The sequence below is a fragment of the Herpailurus yagouaroundi genome, unplaced genomic scaffold (genome assembly GCF_014898765.1).
Source record: "Herpailurus yagouaroundi ecotype Mexico unplaced genomic scaffold, PumYag 355, whole genome shotgun sequence".
Classification (NCBI taxonomy): domain Eukaryota; kingdom Metazoa; phylum Chordata; class Mammalia; order Carnivora; family Felidae; genus Herpailurus; species Herpailurus yagouaroundi.
The window spans coordinates 2,315,938-2,332,685 of NW_024412572.1; the positions used below are offsets into that span (position 1 = coordinate 2,315,938).

Consider the following 16,748-nt stretch of genomic DNA (forward strand, 5'->3'; position numbering starts at 1 on the left):
CAGGCTAATGGGAACATGCCCTATAGGAGTGACAGTGGGATTTCCCAGGGAGACGAGGAATGTGAGGGAGCTAGATTTCTACAGTAAGGTCCTGTTGCCCCTTGTGAATCTAAGAGGACTGGTAGGACTGCCTTATGCACTTAGAGGTAGTTCTGATCATCCCAGTTTGAGATGAGGAAACAGGCTCAGAGAGGTAGTTACTTCCCCAAAGTCACAGAGCAGGTATGGAGCAACTCAGAGATCAACTCTCTCCCTCTGTCACATGCACAGCACATGCCATGTGGAGGTTAATTACTTGACTGCCTGTCTCATCCCTGGTGGAAGGGAGCTAGCGTGGTCCCCTCTCTGGGGTGTGGCAGAAGGTGAAGGGCCTTGTAAGCTTTTTCTCAGCACACCTTAATGATAATTAGGCAGTGACCTGCTTGGAACAAGCTCAAGAGTTGAGAAATCCTCCCTTCCAAGGACATCACCATCAGTTAAAAACCAGAGCTCTTATTCTGCCCAAGAGGAGAAAAATTTCAGCTGATATGATGGGTTGGTAGTAAGGGGATGAAGGATAGAGAGGGAGGGCCTCTGCCCAAGATAACCTCTTTCTAAACAAGAAACCTCATTTCAAGTTTCCACTGCCTGCTTGCCAGACATGCAGCATACATCAGCCAGCCCATAAATCTGTTTTCTGCTGAAAGCAGGCATTCTGATCTTAACCAAAATCATCTGATGTGGGGGATTGTTTGGGGGATGTTTTGCTTTAAATTCCAGAATACCACACATTTGTTTTCCATTGTGTATGCCTCACTAAGACACTTGGCGATTACACACACACACACACACACACACACACACTCTCTCTCTCTCTCTCTCTCTCTCTCTCTCTCTCTCTCTCTCTCTTATTTTAGCCATGTGGACCAGTTAGCTTTCATTCCATCTGTGGGAACAGTTGCCACTTGCTTGCATGGCCCTGAATGGTGGGAGATGCCCCTTTTTTTTATACCTTTGAAACAATGCCATGTGGCATGTGGATTAGCAGTGTTGGCAAAAGGCATGCCCAGCACCGCTCAGTTAAATGGCCCTCCTTCCCCAACATGGTGCATTCTGAGCACAGAGCCAGGAAACAAGCAAGAGCCAAGGTCCCCAACTGTGTGTCTGACCTATCATCTATCCCATCCCTTTGCCATGATCCCTGCCTACATTTTAGGTCTCTTAATTACAGCTCCCATTTGCATAACATGGGTTTCAACTCATACACAAGTCCAACCATACGCAGATTTTTTTGATAAATACAGTACAGTCTTGTGAATGTATCTTCTCTTCCTTATGATCTTCTTAATACCATTTTCATTTCTCTTGATTATCTTATTGTAAGAACACAGTATATATAATACATATAACATACAGAGCATGTGCTAATTGACTTATCGGTTAGGCTTCTGGTCAACAGGAGGCTATTAGTAGTTAAGTTTTGGGGAAGTCAAAAGTTATAAAGAGATTTTTGACTGCATGGGGGTTGGTGCCCCTAACCCCTGCATTGTTCAGGGGTCAACTGTATGTCACTGGACAGCTAGCACGACAACACAGCACTTCACCTGTAGTATTTCATTTTCACGGTAGACCCACCAAGTAGGTACTATTTACTTTCATTTTTTAGATGAGAAAACTTGGGCACAGAAGCAGCTTGTCTGAGATCACATAGCAAATAAGTGGCTGGGTTACAACTTGAACCGTGGACAGTCTGACTACAAAGCCCATATTCTCAATCATTTTGCTAAACTGTCTTTTAGATCAGTTTCATTGATTTCAGAGCCAGAATTTTTCACTTTTGTGCTGTCTCCCTCCTAGCCACATCTGATCCCATTTCAAAAGGGTACCTTCTATCCTTAAAGGTCCCAAGAGAGCCCACCAAAGGGCTTTACCTTCTCAGGACAGACAAACACCTGCAACAGCCACCTGGCCGCAGGTGCCCCTTGAACCTGGCCTCTCTCCGAGGCCAGCTGCCTGATGGACAGTCTAGAGAGAGAATGCACTTCCTCCTGCTGGCCTCTGGCCCAAGAGTGGCGTCCACACCCTTGCTGCACTGGCCAGAAAATCTGTGTGGACACAAGCACTGCTCTGGGAAACAGATTCCCCGCAGTAACTTGGCATGTTTTCTTCTTATCCCAACTTAGCTACTGTCACAAACCTGGCAAGTGCAGACACTGTTAGATCTGCCCAGTGGCCACCGTCTTTGCATCCCCTATAGGAATGGCACCAAGGTGAGGCCCAGAACCTCTGCCGTTTCCCCACAGCACCATCCTGCCAGCAAAGGGCACGAGAGGGCATGACCGCAGGCCTGTGTTGCAGCCCCAGCCATGGGGTCCTGAGAGGCACCAGCCACATGAGGATAATGCCAGCTTCCCATACTGATGGTCCCTCCCCAGCACCGGATGAGAATATAATTCCTATCTGAAATAAGCTTTCTGGGTCTCTTAAGGGTTATGTGTCTTAGGGACTCAGAGCTATAATATGGGGGGGGGCAAGGGAAAGTAGGGGATGTGGAGATGTTCCCAGGCTTGCAGAAAGGAGGCTTTAGAAAGCCTGAGCATAATAGTAACAGATTTAAATGTGCAGCTCCCTACTGCAAGAAGCAACGTGAAGCATTCATACTGCGTGGGGGAGAGGGGGAGACCGTCTTAGTGGGAAGGGTTTCTTGGGTCTGGACTGTGCATTCTGCTCCAGGAGCAGAGCTGCTGTAGGGGGTGAGGAGGCCTGCCACCCACCGGAGGGGGACACCGATGTGAGCTGTGTGTACAATCACTCACCTAGGTGGGAAGAGGTGATTTTGATTTGAACATATAAATAGCTATGTCTGAGTCCATTTGGGCTGCTATGACCAAATACCATCGACAGGGTGTCTTAACAAGAAATTATTGCTCACAGTTCTGGAGGCTGGGAACTCTGAGATCAAGGTACCAACAGACTTGGGGTCTGGTGAGGAGTTGCTTCCTGGTTCACAGAGGGCTGTCTTCTTGCTATAATCTCACATGGTAGAAGGAAGGAGGATGCTCTCTGGGGCCTCTTCTTTTATAAGAGCACCAATCCTATTCATGAGAGTGAGTCAATCACCCTGAAAGCCCCTACCTCCAAATACCATCATGCTGGGTTTTAGAACTTAACATATACATTTTGGGGCGGGGGGGAACACCTTCCAGTGTATAGCAAACTATCTTTTAAAAACACCAAACTTCTGTTGACTTGGAAAGCAATGCGTTCACAATTAAGTAGGGGTTTGCTGATCTTTTCATTTAAAGTTTTAATAAATCAATTTTATCATTTATCATGCTATTGATTTGATCAATGTAGGTTTAAAGATAAAACCGGAGTGTTATATAGAAATTTGTTTTGAATTCAGTGAAACTGTCTGATTTACTTGATTGTATTTTTGAAGCCCTGGTCAAGGATTTGCTGCTACGATCCATGTGTTGTGCTGTTTTTACACTTGGACACTGACATGTAGCTCATGCTGCGAACAGAAGCAAGGGACTGTGTCCTGAGGGCAGGAGGCGAGGGCTTGGTAGAAGTCACAGGCCATTGGCCTGCCCGGCCTGAGAGGCGTTCAGTGGAACCTGGAATCTACGTTGAACATAATAGAAACAGGATTAAGCTTTGGAGGGTTTCTTTTGTAACAGCACCACCAAGAGTCACTGTTTCAGCTCCCCTGCACAATGCCTGCCAAGAGGATTGAACACGCAGGATCTTTAAAACCCAGATTTCTGATTTTTCTCCAAGTCAATAGTCCCCAAACCTCTCTACCTAGGGATCTTTGCTACAATCAAATGAATCCAGTCCCCTCTCCAAGTCAGAGGGCTTCACCCTCCTCTGCTATTCAGCCAGACTGAGTATCATCTCCTCAGGAGTCCAAATCCCCAAATGATCCCCCAGAGATACCCCTCCCTTTCCAAAGTCCTCAAGGGCAAGGCCAGGGAAGGTTGGCTGATTTTAGTCTCCATTGGGTGGGAAGGAGGAGGGGGGAAAGACAGAACTCAGTTCTTCCTAAACAAATACAAATCACCCAAGCTATGGGAAACCTAACCCAAGAAGCAAAACTTGGCTAGAAGCTCATAAAGTTGGATTCTTCATGTGGACTAGAAATACAGAACACTCATTAAATTAATCGAGAGTCAAAGCCACTCCCTGGGCAATGATTAAGCTGAGAGTCAGAGCAAGTATGGGTGGGGAGGCTAGCTCTCCAGTCTACACTGTTGTTGATCATCAGGGAACTTAGCCTTTCTCAAATCACCCCCAATTCCCCCACATAGTCCTTGGGCAACCCACTACTCATGGCTGAAACAAGGGATTCAGAATAGAGAAGAGGTTGCTTGGAAAATAAGAGAGAAAAACTAAAATGAGGTGTTCATAACCTAAGGTCCAGTGGCCTCCAGAAAAAAAAGCAAAAACAGAAACAAAACAAAACAAAACAAAACAACGACAAAAAGGCCTAACATTTTTCTGGAGGCCGGTCCTACTGATTTTGTGGGATTCCCTAAAAATCTGGTCAAGGTCCATGAATCTAGGACGATAGCACACAGTACTTACAAACTATCCAGAACCAAGTACTTTTTTGGGGTGGTGGTTGGGGGTCGGGGAAGTTGGAATTACGGGTGGATGTAATTGTTATAAAATTATCTCATCTGGAGGCAGGATGCTGCTTTCCACAGCTGGATGCCATCACTTGATGGAAAATGAAAATGTCCCTGGACCAGCACGACTTTTTCCACAGAATGAAACAGGCAAGTGATCTGCAGTCAGACTTCAAAAACATAAATTTTAAAAATGTATTATTGAGATCAGCTCTTCTGGTCTCCTGAATTCCCCGTAGTTGAGAGCACAGGGCCAACAGGCCCTTCCCTAGGTTTTCAGAACCCTAAAACAATGAAGTCATCACCCTCCTGTATGGAAGAGATGGAAAGGTGGTTTCTGCAGGGCTTTGGTTGAAAAGACCTGTGGAAGGAAGTCCCACTGACTCCCACCTGGGGAGGGGGGATCACAGAAAATAAACACGCAGCTCCTCAAACTTCACTGTCTTCTCCCCAGCTGGACACAGTTCTATTGAGAACATCCAGCTATCAAGGAGACAACAGGTTACAGGAGCCACGATGACCCATGACCTGCGGTCCCTTATCCTTGCAGCCGGGCGCACCCAGGAAAGAACTGTCAAGGCTGTGTTCTTTAGAAGAAAAGGTGTTTTGGCAAGTTCAAGGTGTATTATTAAGTTGCAGACTGTGTGACCAAAAGCCACACCTCCTTATAAAATTGAATTGAACCGGAAAACAAAGACGGGACACACAGCTCTGCGTCTAACAGGGAAGATTCACGTGTAATACCAAAGGGTGTGAGAGCACTGACTTGAGGTTTGAAACCACAGATGCCTCATTTGGCAGAGTTAAGTGCTCTGGCAGGGATGGCCCTCCGTGGGGCTGCTTATCAAAGTGGGTCCAAATTCAGGTCTTAACCAGCAACCTCTTCCTTGGAGTACAAAAGAGTAAGGTCTGGAACGGTGCCATGGGGCACTTTGAAAGCGAAGGGGGAGAGAGAGACAGACAAAGAGAGAGAGTGAGCATGTGTGTGTGTGTGTGTGTGTGTGTGTGTGTGTGTGTGTGTAGAGGAATCCCCTTCCCCCCAAATCAGGAGTCAGGTCTTTGTTGTTGACAACCAATGCAGGGAAAAGTGCGGGGAAAGCCATCAAGATTCTGGGCAGGGGACAAAGGGAGAAGTCCTATTTTCCTTAGCAGATGCAGACACCTGGCCTCAACTCACCTCTCCCCAAACCTGCCAGCCTCAGTACAAACACAGCCAGCTTTCCCAGAGCTCTGGCTGTCTGCGTGCCAAAGTTGGGGAGCCATTTTAGGGAACAGTCCTAGCTGCTTGCTCGGCCCCACGCTGAAGGTCAACAGCTTCTGGGGGAATTGGCAAGTTGGGTGGGAAGGGCTTCTGCCACCGCCACCCGCCTAGGTCCATACCCCTCCCTGACCCCGAAGCCTGATGTCTTAGGGTTCCTGTGCTGTGTAGTTTATTTTCAGAAGTGGGGTGCCGCCCCATAATCAAACGTGTAGCCACACATAAAATGGAGTGGGTGTCCCAAAGCGGGAATCATTGAGGCGGGGTGGATCATGAGGCTGGCAGTGATGCAAGAAGAGAAGGAAAGGAAGGGGGGGGGGGGGGATGTGTGTGGATTCTGAATGTGGATTCCTGCCTATGTCCCTGGTTTCAATTTCCACACATCTTGCTTAGGGAAGTGCTCCCACCCTCCCCACTGCTTCCATCTACCTCCAACAGAGGAGCAACCACAGCTGGAGTAAACAGAAAGTTAAGGCTACTATGCCAAGTGCAGCACATACATTCTCTCATTTTGCCTACAACAACGCCATGGGGTAGATGCTGGCTCCATCTGGTGATGGGGAGACTGAACCCAGAGTGGTGCGCTGGTCAGTGGGCAGGACTACCACAAATGGTGAGGGCGAGGAAAACAGAGAGCCCCCAAACACAGGGACCCCATCCAGGGCAAGAGAGGGGAAAATGTGAGGTTAACAGGAAAGAGACCAAGAATCAGGCCCCAGAGGTAAAGACCCAAATGAAGCCAGGCTCCGAGGACAAGCCTTCATAGCCACTGCACATGTCCATCCCCCAACTCTGATTTTGATTTTGGGTTGTGTGGGGAAGTCCTATTGCTGTAGGTACTTGGGGTGGGGCCAGGCTCATAGACTGAGCTGAAGGGATTTCTGTGACCATTTGTTTCAACCCATCATCAATTCCTCAGATGAGGAAACTGAGGTCTGGAGCACAAAAGCAACCTCCCCAAGGTTTCAAAGTGACATGAGGACAAAGCTAGACTGAGACCCAGGTCCCTGTCCAGGTTCCCACTGTTTTTTGGGGGGGGGGGGGGGGGGGGGTAGGAAGGGCGGTCTGGAGGAAATACAGAAACACTGAAACAGAGCCAAGAAGTTAGCGTTGTGAGGGTGCTGGATGAACAGGGTGCTTGGTCTGGCAGTAAGCACTGGAGGCCCCACTTGGGGAGGGCAGGGGTGCAGGCTCAGCTGTCACTGAGGGTTCCCCAGGGCTGAAGGCAGGGCCAGGGAAGAGGTGTACCCTCTCCCCACCCTCCTAAGCCCACCGCCACTGAGGTGGGCTTTTCTCTGGGTCCCTGCGAGGCTACCCCTCTCAGCATCCTTTGTTCAGGAGGTGCTGGTGGCTCCTGGCCTCACAACTCCTATTTTTCGAGGCCCATATCAGATCCCAAATGCTAAGTTTATAAATCTCTGGTCTCAAAAAAAGGTACCTGGTAACTGGGTACCTTTCATCCCAGGTAACTGGGATGAAAAGTACATTGGGCTTTAGGCCAACCAGACCTGCCTTCAAACTTACTTCTCGTGTTATCCTGCCACATGACCCTGGATAAGTCATTTAACTTCTCTGGGGACTCTTTTCCTGGTCATCAGTACAATGGGGATGATGCTTCCTGCTCTGGCTAGATCATGAGACTTGGAAAGGGCCTTTGCAGGCTGCACAAGTGGATCCTGATACCCCTTTATTCCATCATCTCTACAGGGCCCTTGATACAACACTACTGAACAATAGTTAATTCAGGAGAACGTAGCTAACCCCCCTACACCAGCTCATTTGCCAGGTCCCCTTGTTGGTTTCATGATGGAGACAGAAGAGGATGGGACACAAGTAAGGGACACAAGGGTTGTGGTATTGGTTCGGTCTCTGTGATCCTGGGCCAATCATCCCTCTCTGGTTCTCTGCTTCTTCATTATGAATACTAGGGCCAGACTGGATGATCACTAGAGCCCTTCCTAATTCTGGACCCAAACATTCCCAGAGTGAGTCATTTCTGTTTCAGATGACATAGCTGATCAGCAGCACCTAGCCCAGGCCAGGGCAGCTCTGAATGTGGGTGGGGTGGTAGGCTGGAGACAATAAGAGACAGCAGATCCCAGAGGAGCCCTGGAGCCTCCCATCAGGCTCCTGCATGTGCTACAGGGCAGACTTGGGGTATGAAGGCCCGTGGTAGTCTGTGGTTCCTTCCCAGCCTGAAACCCTGATGCAGCCTAGGCAGATAGCTGAGGACTAACCAACAGACGGGCGGGGCGGCGGGAGGGGGGGCGGTGTGTGTGGCGGAGGTTGTGCTGGGGAGGGGAGAGGAAAACTCCCCAAAGGACAAGGGTGGGGTGGGGCGGGGCTAACCCGCCTTCTCACATTCTTTTCTGGTGCCAGCGGTTGGGGAGAGGAGGAAGCCAAGCCTGGGAGCTAGCTGGCAGCCTGGCTGCTGGGGGCTGGTGGGAACACCGGGAGGAAGTAATGCCCACCACCAGGAGGTCTCCCTAAAACAGGCCAAGTGTTGGGCAGGGGCACATCTATGTGCCATCCTCACTAGAACATGTGTTAGGTATGGTAACTCTTGCAAGGGCAAGAGTCAGCTCCGGAGAGAGGATTAAAATCTCAAGAGGTTTGTCCCAAGGTTCCTGGGGACCCCAGTGACCAGCTCCAGGGGAATAAGTACAGTATATTTTTTTGTTACAAGGCTCTGGTGGCATGCCTGTTTCTACAGCCATCTCTCGAGTGGCCTAAGGGCTGCCTTTCCAAATCCCTTTCTGACTGCAAAGGAGCAAATATTGCCCATCTGTGTGCAAGGGATGTAGTCCTCAGACTATTCCTTGCTTCTTTTCTGTCTCTGGGTGGTCCCTTAATCCTCCAAGAGTAAGTGTGGAGGGGACATCCCCTTTTCTGCTGCTTCCCTCTGGCATTCCATTTGCAGAAAAGCTGAGTGTGGCCAGCAGTGGGAGTCAGGTAGCTTCCTGGCCTGGTGTCCTCTCCAGGTGAACTTCCACTCTCCGTGGCCCCGCCTTGCCACTGGGTGGGCTGGCATGGGGGCGTAGGCGAGGCCGGAGGCCCTGGGCTGGCAGTGGGCGGCAGGCACCTGATCTTCCCCCGGAAATGGAGAAACACTGGACTAAAAGCGCCAACAGGCATCTGCCCCTCCTCTCCCCAACTCTCCCAGAGTTCTCTCCAGTTCAGATACTTATCGCCTTTGAAAAAAAAAAAAAAATCAAGACAAGCTAGTCTTTCAGGTAGTTTCGAGACAGTTTGGACTTTCTCACGGTGGCGGCTCAGAATCAAGCCCGCAGGTACCTCCTCGAGGATGGACGGGGTCCTAGTCCTCCCTCCCTCTCCCTTTCCAGTGTAAAAGTGTCAACAGCTCCAGGCTGAGCTCTCCCCGCGCCGCTGAAGTCCTCAGTGCATCCTCCCTCCTCGAGGCCCCTGCCACTTGTGAGACCCCACCCAGATCACGAACTGTACTGCCCGCCACAGTCCTCCTTGACTATGGCCCCAAGTTCCCAGAAGAGGGGTGCTCCGTTTCTCTCTGCCGTCTTCCCCCTCCTGCACTCGGAGGAGTTTGGGGTGGGAACAGACACAAACCCCACCCCAAACCCTCGGCGAAAGAAAGGGCTGGGGCCGGTCTCCGCGCCCCAGCTCGCTAGGGCCCCCCGCGTCCCCCTGCCAGCTCGGCTTCGGAGGAGTCTTCTATGATCGTGCCCGCCCAGCTCGTCCCCGGACCCCGTCGAGGAGCCAGCTGGCGACCGCAGTGCCTTTTCTCTTCCCGCCCGGAGTCCACCCGGCGCGGGCAGCGCCAGTTACCGGCACTTCCGACCGCGGACGGGGTTCCCGGGACGAACAGGTGGCCCCGCAGAGGAGCGCGCGGCAGTCGCACTCACTCACCCAGAAGATGAAATTAAATCCGAAGAGCAGGTATTTGATACACTTGGTGCCTCCTTTGACCGGCATCGTGCGGGCTAGACGGGCCTGGACCGGGCGGTGAGGGACTGGGGGGACGCGCGGCCGGGACGAGCGGCACCAGGCTTCGGACCGAGGTGTCGGCGGCTGCGGGCTGGCCTCCGGGCTGCACTTTTAAAAAGTGCCACTCCTTACTGCGCGCGAGGGCTGCGGTGCGCATGTGCCGTGGACCCCGCCCCCGGCCGACCCCGCCCCTGGCCCCACCTGCCCCGCCAATGCCGGCCGGCCGGCTACTGCCCAGGTTCCGGGGACTCGGGCTCAGCAGTCCCGCACTCTCATTTCTCCTCCCGCCTCCCGCACGGCCCTCTTCCCCCCTAATCGGCCATACCCTCCTTCCCGCCACGGACCTCCCGCTTTCCTCTCAACCGTCCAGGGATCACTCCAGACTGACACCGTCCCCCCTCCCCCTCCCCCCCCCCTCCCCCCCAGCCGCTTTTACCTAGGAGTTCTATGAGGCCTCGCCCTTCGCCCTTCGGTTCTCGCTTTGTTGATTCTGGGCTTCCTGCCTGAGTCCTCTTTGGGGAGATTTTCCTCGGGTCGTTGGGGTAGAGTCCCCTTGCCCGCAGAATGAGGGCTCTTCTTGCTCAGGGCTCCCCTTGAAGAGAAGCTGCCTGGCTTTATTTCTCCTTGAGGTGGCTCCTTGCAAACTTGCATTTGGAGTACACTTACTTGGCACATCATGCGGAGTAGGAGGAATTAGAAGCTGGCAATCCAGGTGGGAAGAGAGGTTGGAGGCTTATGGGAGTAATTTTCAAATATAATCACCGAATGGTAATATGGCTGAGAATCGGGTGGTCCTGGAGTGCTTCCTGGCCTTGAGGTTTAAATGCCCTGAGAGGAGGAGAGTTTGTAGCCAGGCTTCTGTTCTTGCCTCTACTCCATATCACCCTCTGTCTTGCCCTTTGGCCTCGGGATGCTGAGTTCTGAGCCTGTTTCTCCTCCACCCAAAAACTTTCAAAAACTTTTCCCCATTCAATGGCCCAAGTTGAAATTCCCCATACTGCATTCAGCTCCTTGTGCTGAACACTGCTCTACCTGGAACACACTGCCCCATTCACTCCTCACCTCTGCCTGGCCTTGCATGTGGTGTGTGCCCTCTGGTTGGCTGGCCCTGCCCTCTTCAGATGTAGACACTCTGAGGCTCCTCTAACATTCCTTTCCTGTTTCTCACTAAAGGACGAGGAGAGTCTTTTCAAGTCCCCAAAACCCCTTTAGTTAAGTTTTTCAAAACGAATTATCGTTTGCAAAAGCAAGAAACATCAGAAAATACCAACAAGCAAAAAAAGAATATAACTCAATTTCACCCACTAGAAACAGAGGGGGTCAGCACTTTGTAGCTCTTATCTTGCTGTTTATTATCACTGTCATATTTGGCTCATTGCTTCATTCATTCAAAACATTCTTCAGGGTCTACTTATAAGGGGGCTCATTAGGGGCAGGGGCTGGGTGTCCACTGGTGGAGGGATTCAGGCATCCAGACAATGAGGGAGAGTGCTATTTGGGTGTCATAGCTCTGAACGGATTGGTAAGTAATGCTGCAGAACCACAGGGAAAGTTGTAATCACTGGAGAACATTGGGCAAAGCCTGGGGCTGGGGCTGTCTGGGGTCTGGGCTGGAGCTCACGGTTGGGGAAGGTACGTGGGAGGTGAAGGTGGAGACCCAGCTGGGGTGAGGTGAAAGGGAGCCTCCCCTCCGCACTTTGCACCCTGAGGTAAGGGGTCGCCCACTGAAGGGTTCAGGCAGGGAATGGGTTCCATCTGTTGTGTGATTTAGGTTGATGGCTACCTGTATTTTAGGCAGCTGGGTGGGGGAGGGCAGGAGGTACAGGCATTTGGCCCCTTGAAGTTAAGGGCTATTGTTTGTGCAGACCTTGGCTCAGAGCTTTGGGGGATTATGTGGAAGGTGACAGGTGACAAGTTGTTGTATGGGGTGGGGGGGGCCCTGCAACTGGGTAGTGTGAGGGGAGCATGGGACACAAAAGGTGAGGTGAGGTGAGAACATATGGAGAGCAGTTAGGAGGCTCTAGAATAGTTCAGGTGAGAGACAAAGAGAAATGGATGGGGGGGCGGGGGGCGGCGGGGAGGGGCTGGAGAGTGCAAGCAAAACCAGAAGAGGGGACAGTATGTGTGTGGGGGGGGGGGCGTGGTGAGGAGAGATCCCAGCCAGAACAGCAAGAGACAGATTATGGAGGATCCATGCACGGGTTCTAGTGCTTCTCAGGAGCCCACTATGCCTTGGACTGCACTGTATACTGAGATGGAGGGAGCTCTGATCCTCACGGAAGCATCTCCATGCAGGGCAGGTAAGTGTGAGCTCAGGGAATCTTGGCTCAGGGGAGATGTAGTCTAGGAACAAGGGGCGACACAGGGTGCATCCCCAAGCCTGCTAGAGTCAGGAGAGGCTTCTCAGTGCAGGGAACACAGCAGCAGCTGACTTTGGCAGGCGGGGTGGAGAGAATTCCAGGCCTAGGGAACTGTATATGCAAAGGCACGGAGCAGGAAACTACAGGCGGCTGGCCGCTCTGGGGAAACTGCCACTAGTGGATGAGAAGGAGAAGGAAGGATGAACAGGAAGGAGCCAGGAAAACAGGGCTCCCTACAGTTTACACAGCACCGAGAGCAGTCAAGTGGAGGAATTTTGGTAATGCTCTACCTCAGTCACTCACCGTAATCTAGTGTCCACTGAGGATGATTGGGGCAGGGCAGTATGTGGGGGTGGTAAAGAAAACAATGTCCCATTGTGTTGCTCTCAGGCAGAGGCTACCTATCTAGGGAGAACTGGTCTAACGAAAGAAGATTTTATCTTTTTATATTCTTCTCTCCTCGCCTCCCCTCACCCCAACCTGTTCACAAGCAAAGGTGGGAGGAGTTCAGTAAATATTTAAGCTTATAGTAGAAACTACTTCCTAGGGTAATGTGCATATTGAATGAGGTAATCCACTAGGAGGGCCTGGTACAGTGCCTGCCACACAAGTGCTCAAGAAATGTTATCTATTGTTACTATTACTATTATTATTTATACTCAAGAAACAACGGAGGGGGGCATAGTTAAGCTCCCAATTACAATCAAGGGGGTCCTTATCATGTGAGTGTGGAGATAGATCTGAATTCTTCATCTGAACTTTTGGTTTATTTTGGACAAGTCCCTTCCTCTCTCTGGGCCTCAAGTTCCGCACCTGTAGGAACATTTTGGATTAGGAGATGGCGGGGCTCCTGCATTGTGACATGCTATGATGCAACAAGCCTCTGGGCCAAAGTGTGTTTATTACACACAGTTAGTTCTACAGGCAACCAGGAAAAGCAGAGATGGAAAAAATATGGTTTGCTTTAGCTGAAAGGGGAAAATCTGGGTAAGCCCCTGAGTCAGAGATCACATGGAGGCAGAGAGGGCTTCCAGCCTTTGTGGCGCTGGGAGTGGGAAACTTTTCCTCCCTTCCCTCAGGGCATCCTGTTTCTGGAAAAACCCAGATTCAGGCTGAAGGTCCGCTTTGGCTTTTGTGCGCCCCCTGGTGTTAAGATTGGAAGCCTCAGGGGCGAGGCGAGTTAATGAACCCGCCACACCCATCTCCAGCTGTGGGTCGCAACAGGCAGGACCCACAATCTCTGTCCACTAACGCCCTCCTGGCCGCCAGGATCACACCAGTGATCATTCTGTGGCTTGTTTTCTCCCTGATGCTGCTGTAGCATTTCACGCTGCTGACCATCCCTTCTTTCTGGACATTTCTCCCTTGGTGTTCCTGGTGCTGTACCATCTGGGTTCACTCCCTTCACTTCTAGAAACTTCTTTCCTGCTCCTCTTACTAAGCTCAAATGCCACCATTTCATGAAGTCTTCCTTGAACATCCCAGTCTTTCCCTCCGTGGATTACCTTGTTTGAATCTTCCTCACGTGTGACTCATTGACCTTCATCATGTTCTCTCGTGGGTACACATTTTGGTGGTGAGCTTCTCTAAAGGATCCTTCACTTGATTAATTTCTGGGTTCTCCATAGCTCCCAGTCCCTTGGTGGGCCATCCAGGTCCTCTGGACACGTGTGTGGAAAAACTGCAGAGGACTGGTTTTTCTCAGGCTTTAGTCCTCTGCCCACTGCTCCCCTCTAGACTCTCTCTCTGAATACTCACCTCCCTCACCATTTCTCTTTTGAGCTGACCTCTCCCTAAACTCGTCATGATATCCAAGGGCCTGTTGGGCATTTCTACTTTAATGGCCCCTCACATCCTAATCCCCCAAATCTGTGAAGATGTCACCTTACACGTCAGAGGGCATTTTGCACACATGATTAACTTAGGGATCTTGAGGTGGATTACGCTGGTGAGTCAGGTGTGATCATGAGAGTCCTTACGAGAAAAGACAGGAGGGTCAGAGTCACAAAAGGAGATGTGAAGGTGGAAGCAGAGGTCCGAGTGGCGTGGGGCCATGCGCCAAGGGACACAGGTAGCTGACAACAGCAAGGAAGCCAATTCTCCCATATAGCGGCCCGAAGGAACAGCTCACTTTAGATTTCAGGCCTTAATGTGTTACAGAAGCAAGAGGAATCTCAAAATTAACATCCAGATCAGAATTCATGACCTCGAGGGCCTCCCTGCACCGGAAGCCTTTCTCCTCACCCTCTCATCTGTCAGCCCGGAAGTTCATGTCACCTGTGACTGCTTGTCCCTCCAGTCCCACACCTGCTTAAAGAATGTGGTGCTTGCTTCTGGGTGTCTCTCATGCCACTGCTGGCAGTTACCACAGAGGCTGTCCAATTTAGAGATACGGAAGCAAGGGTAAGGCAGGAGATAGTGATTTGTGGCAAAGATCAGGCCTCAGGCCTTCTGCCTCCAGCTCCGAGGGGGTTTCTCAGCCTTCATTCCTCCTGCCTCCTGTGGGCCATGCCCTCAAAGCTCTTCCTCAACCCAACAACCATCCCACCCTCCTCCAACCCCTTGTCTTCGCCTATCCAGTCTGCACACATTGCTTGACTGACCTTGTGCTGTCACTGGGCTTGGGCTGCTCCACGCCTATGCCCACCTTCTTTCCATTGCATTAAACACACACACGGTCAACGGGAGACCACCCATGAAGATGCCATGGAGAGTTGGCTGTGAAGAGTTGGATGAGGAATGAGAGCTCACAGGCCAGAGAACACCATTCTTTTATTTTTAAAAAATGTTTGTTTACTTTTAGAGAATGCAAGGGAGGGAAGGTCAGAGAGAGAGAGAGAGAGAGAGAGAGAGAGAGAGAGAGCTACCTGGGTCTCGATCCCATGAACTGTGGGATCACTTGAGCCGAAATGAAGAGGCAGATGCTTAACTGACTGAGCCACCCATTCGCCCCAGAGAGAACACCATTCTAAAATCCCTTTCAGGATGTCTCTTTCTTGAAGCTTGCATTCTGTGGCAGGCACTCCTGCCTTGTCCCCTGCCCCTGGCACAGCCCTGCCAGCCTTCTCTCCATTTGGAGCAATGGAGCACTCACTTGGCATTTCCAGTTTGTAGCCTCCACTCCCACTACCCCAGCTTGGCAAAGCAAGTCGTATTTCTCAGGATCTGTCCTCTTTAAAAGACTGGGAGGCGGGGAGGGGTTGTAAGTAATGGATATTTAATCAACTTTTGTCATACTCCTAAAGCTTTGCTTTGCTCGTCCCTACTCATTTTTCCTGCTTGAAAACCTCCCAACTGCCCCTGCGTCTACACTGTTTTCCTCGGCACTGTCACTTTCTAACAGAATGGGGACTTTTCTTAGTGTGTGTACTGTCACTGTCTGCCTCCACCTGCTGGAAGGAATATAAGCTCCAGCAGAGTGGGGAGTTTGGACTGTCCTGTTCGCAGACGTGTCCCAAGTGCCTTGAACAGTGCCTGACACACAGCAGGTACTTGGGAAATATTTATTTATTGAACGTCTGAAAAGCTAATGTTCCAATTCTGAAATCATCACTAAGGCCCTGGGCCCTCTTAACTGAAACTTACAATTCTGATATTTATAATTCTCTTAGGATCCGTGCTCACTCCTGCATCTATGCCCGAGGTCCCACCTCCTCTGTCCTCAGCTGGGACATCCTCCTCTCTTCCCTTGTGTGCAGCTGACACGGCTTGAGGCCAATGGGGCCTCCACCTTCCCCAGTACCCTTGGTCACTGCAGGCTGCTCTGACCACCGCGCCCCCCCCCCTGCCCCCCGCCACACCTCAGTACTCTTGTAGCAGCTTTCTTCTGAATCACCCACTAGACTTGTTCAGACATTGTCCCAGATGGGAATATCACATTTCATGAGTCTTTAAGAAAAATCTCCCAACCAGATTATCAGCTCCTGTGGTACCCACTGTAGGTGCTCTACAGATACTCCGTGAAAAACGGTCCAAAGAATAACTCTTAGATGGGCACATGTGATGTGCCAGGTGCTGTTCTACCTGCTATAGAAACTCATTTAGCCCACAAATAGCCTTCTGGGTCAATAGTCTTATTACCTCCCCTTTACAAATGGGTAAACTGAGGTACAAGGAGGTTAATTAACTTGCTAGGAAGCAGCAAAGCCAGGATTTGAACTCCAATGGACCAGCACCAGAGACCAGTGGATGTGTTAACACTTTTCGCCTTTGATCGTGGCAGAGGGTGAAGGGGCTGCAGGTGATGCCCCAAGGGCTGGCCCATCCCGAAGGTGCCTCTGAGCAAGCTGACTCTCTGAGTCTTAGGGGCTGACCACAGGTGAAATTTGCACCTTGGCTGGCCTCTGCTAGCGTCTGTCTTTCTGAGCCTCCCTTTCCACAGGTGTGGAGCTGGGCGATTTACTGCTTTTCCTCTGCCATTCGGAGTGAAGATGACTGCTGACTTCTGTTCTGGGTGGTAGTTCTGGATTCAGGAGAAGGGTCAGAGGCTGGACACAGGCTCCTCCCAGAGGAGGTGTGTGTGTGTGTGTGTGTGTGTGTGTGTGTGTGTGTGTGTGT

General features: G+C 51.0%; 1 protein-coding gene and 1 long non-coding RNA gene across 2 annotated transcripts in view; one reads left to right on the top strand and one right to left on the bottom strand.

Annotated features, from left to right (window-relative positions):
* CD9 (CD9 molecule) overlaps nucleotides 1-9,959 on the bottom strand; it is a 34,123-nt gene extending 24,164 nt beyond the window's left edge. Inside the window, exon 1 of the mRNA XM_040462987.1 lies at nucleotides 9,754-9,959. Coding sequence (XP_040318921.1) covers nucleotides 9,754-9,819 — 66 coding nt within the window. The 5' untranslated portion in view covers nucleotides 9,820-9,959. The remainder of the gene's footprint in view (nucleotides 1-9,753) is intronic.
* Nucleotides 9,960-15,962: 6,003 nt separating this feature from the next.
* Nucleotides 15,963-16,748, top strand: part of LOC121021989 (uncharacterized) — an 11,996-nt gene continuing 11,210 nt past the window's right edge. The window contains exon 1 of the long non-coding RNA XR_005786767.1: nucleotides 15,963-16,704. This is a non-coding gene — a long non-coding RNA (uncharacterized LOC121021989). The remainder of the gene's footprint in view (nucleotides 16,705-16,748) is intronic.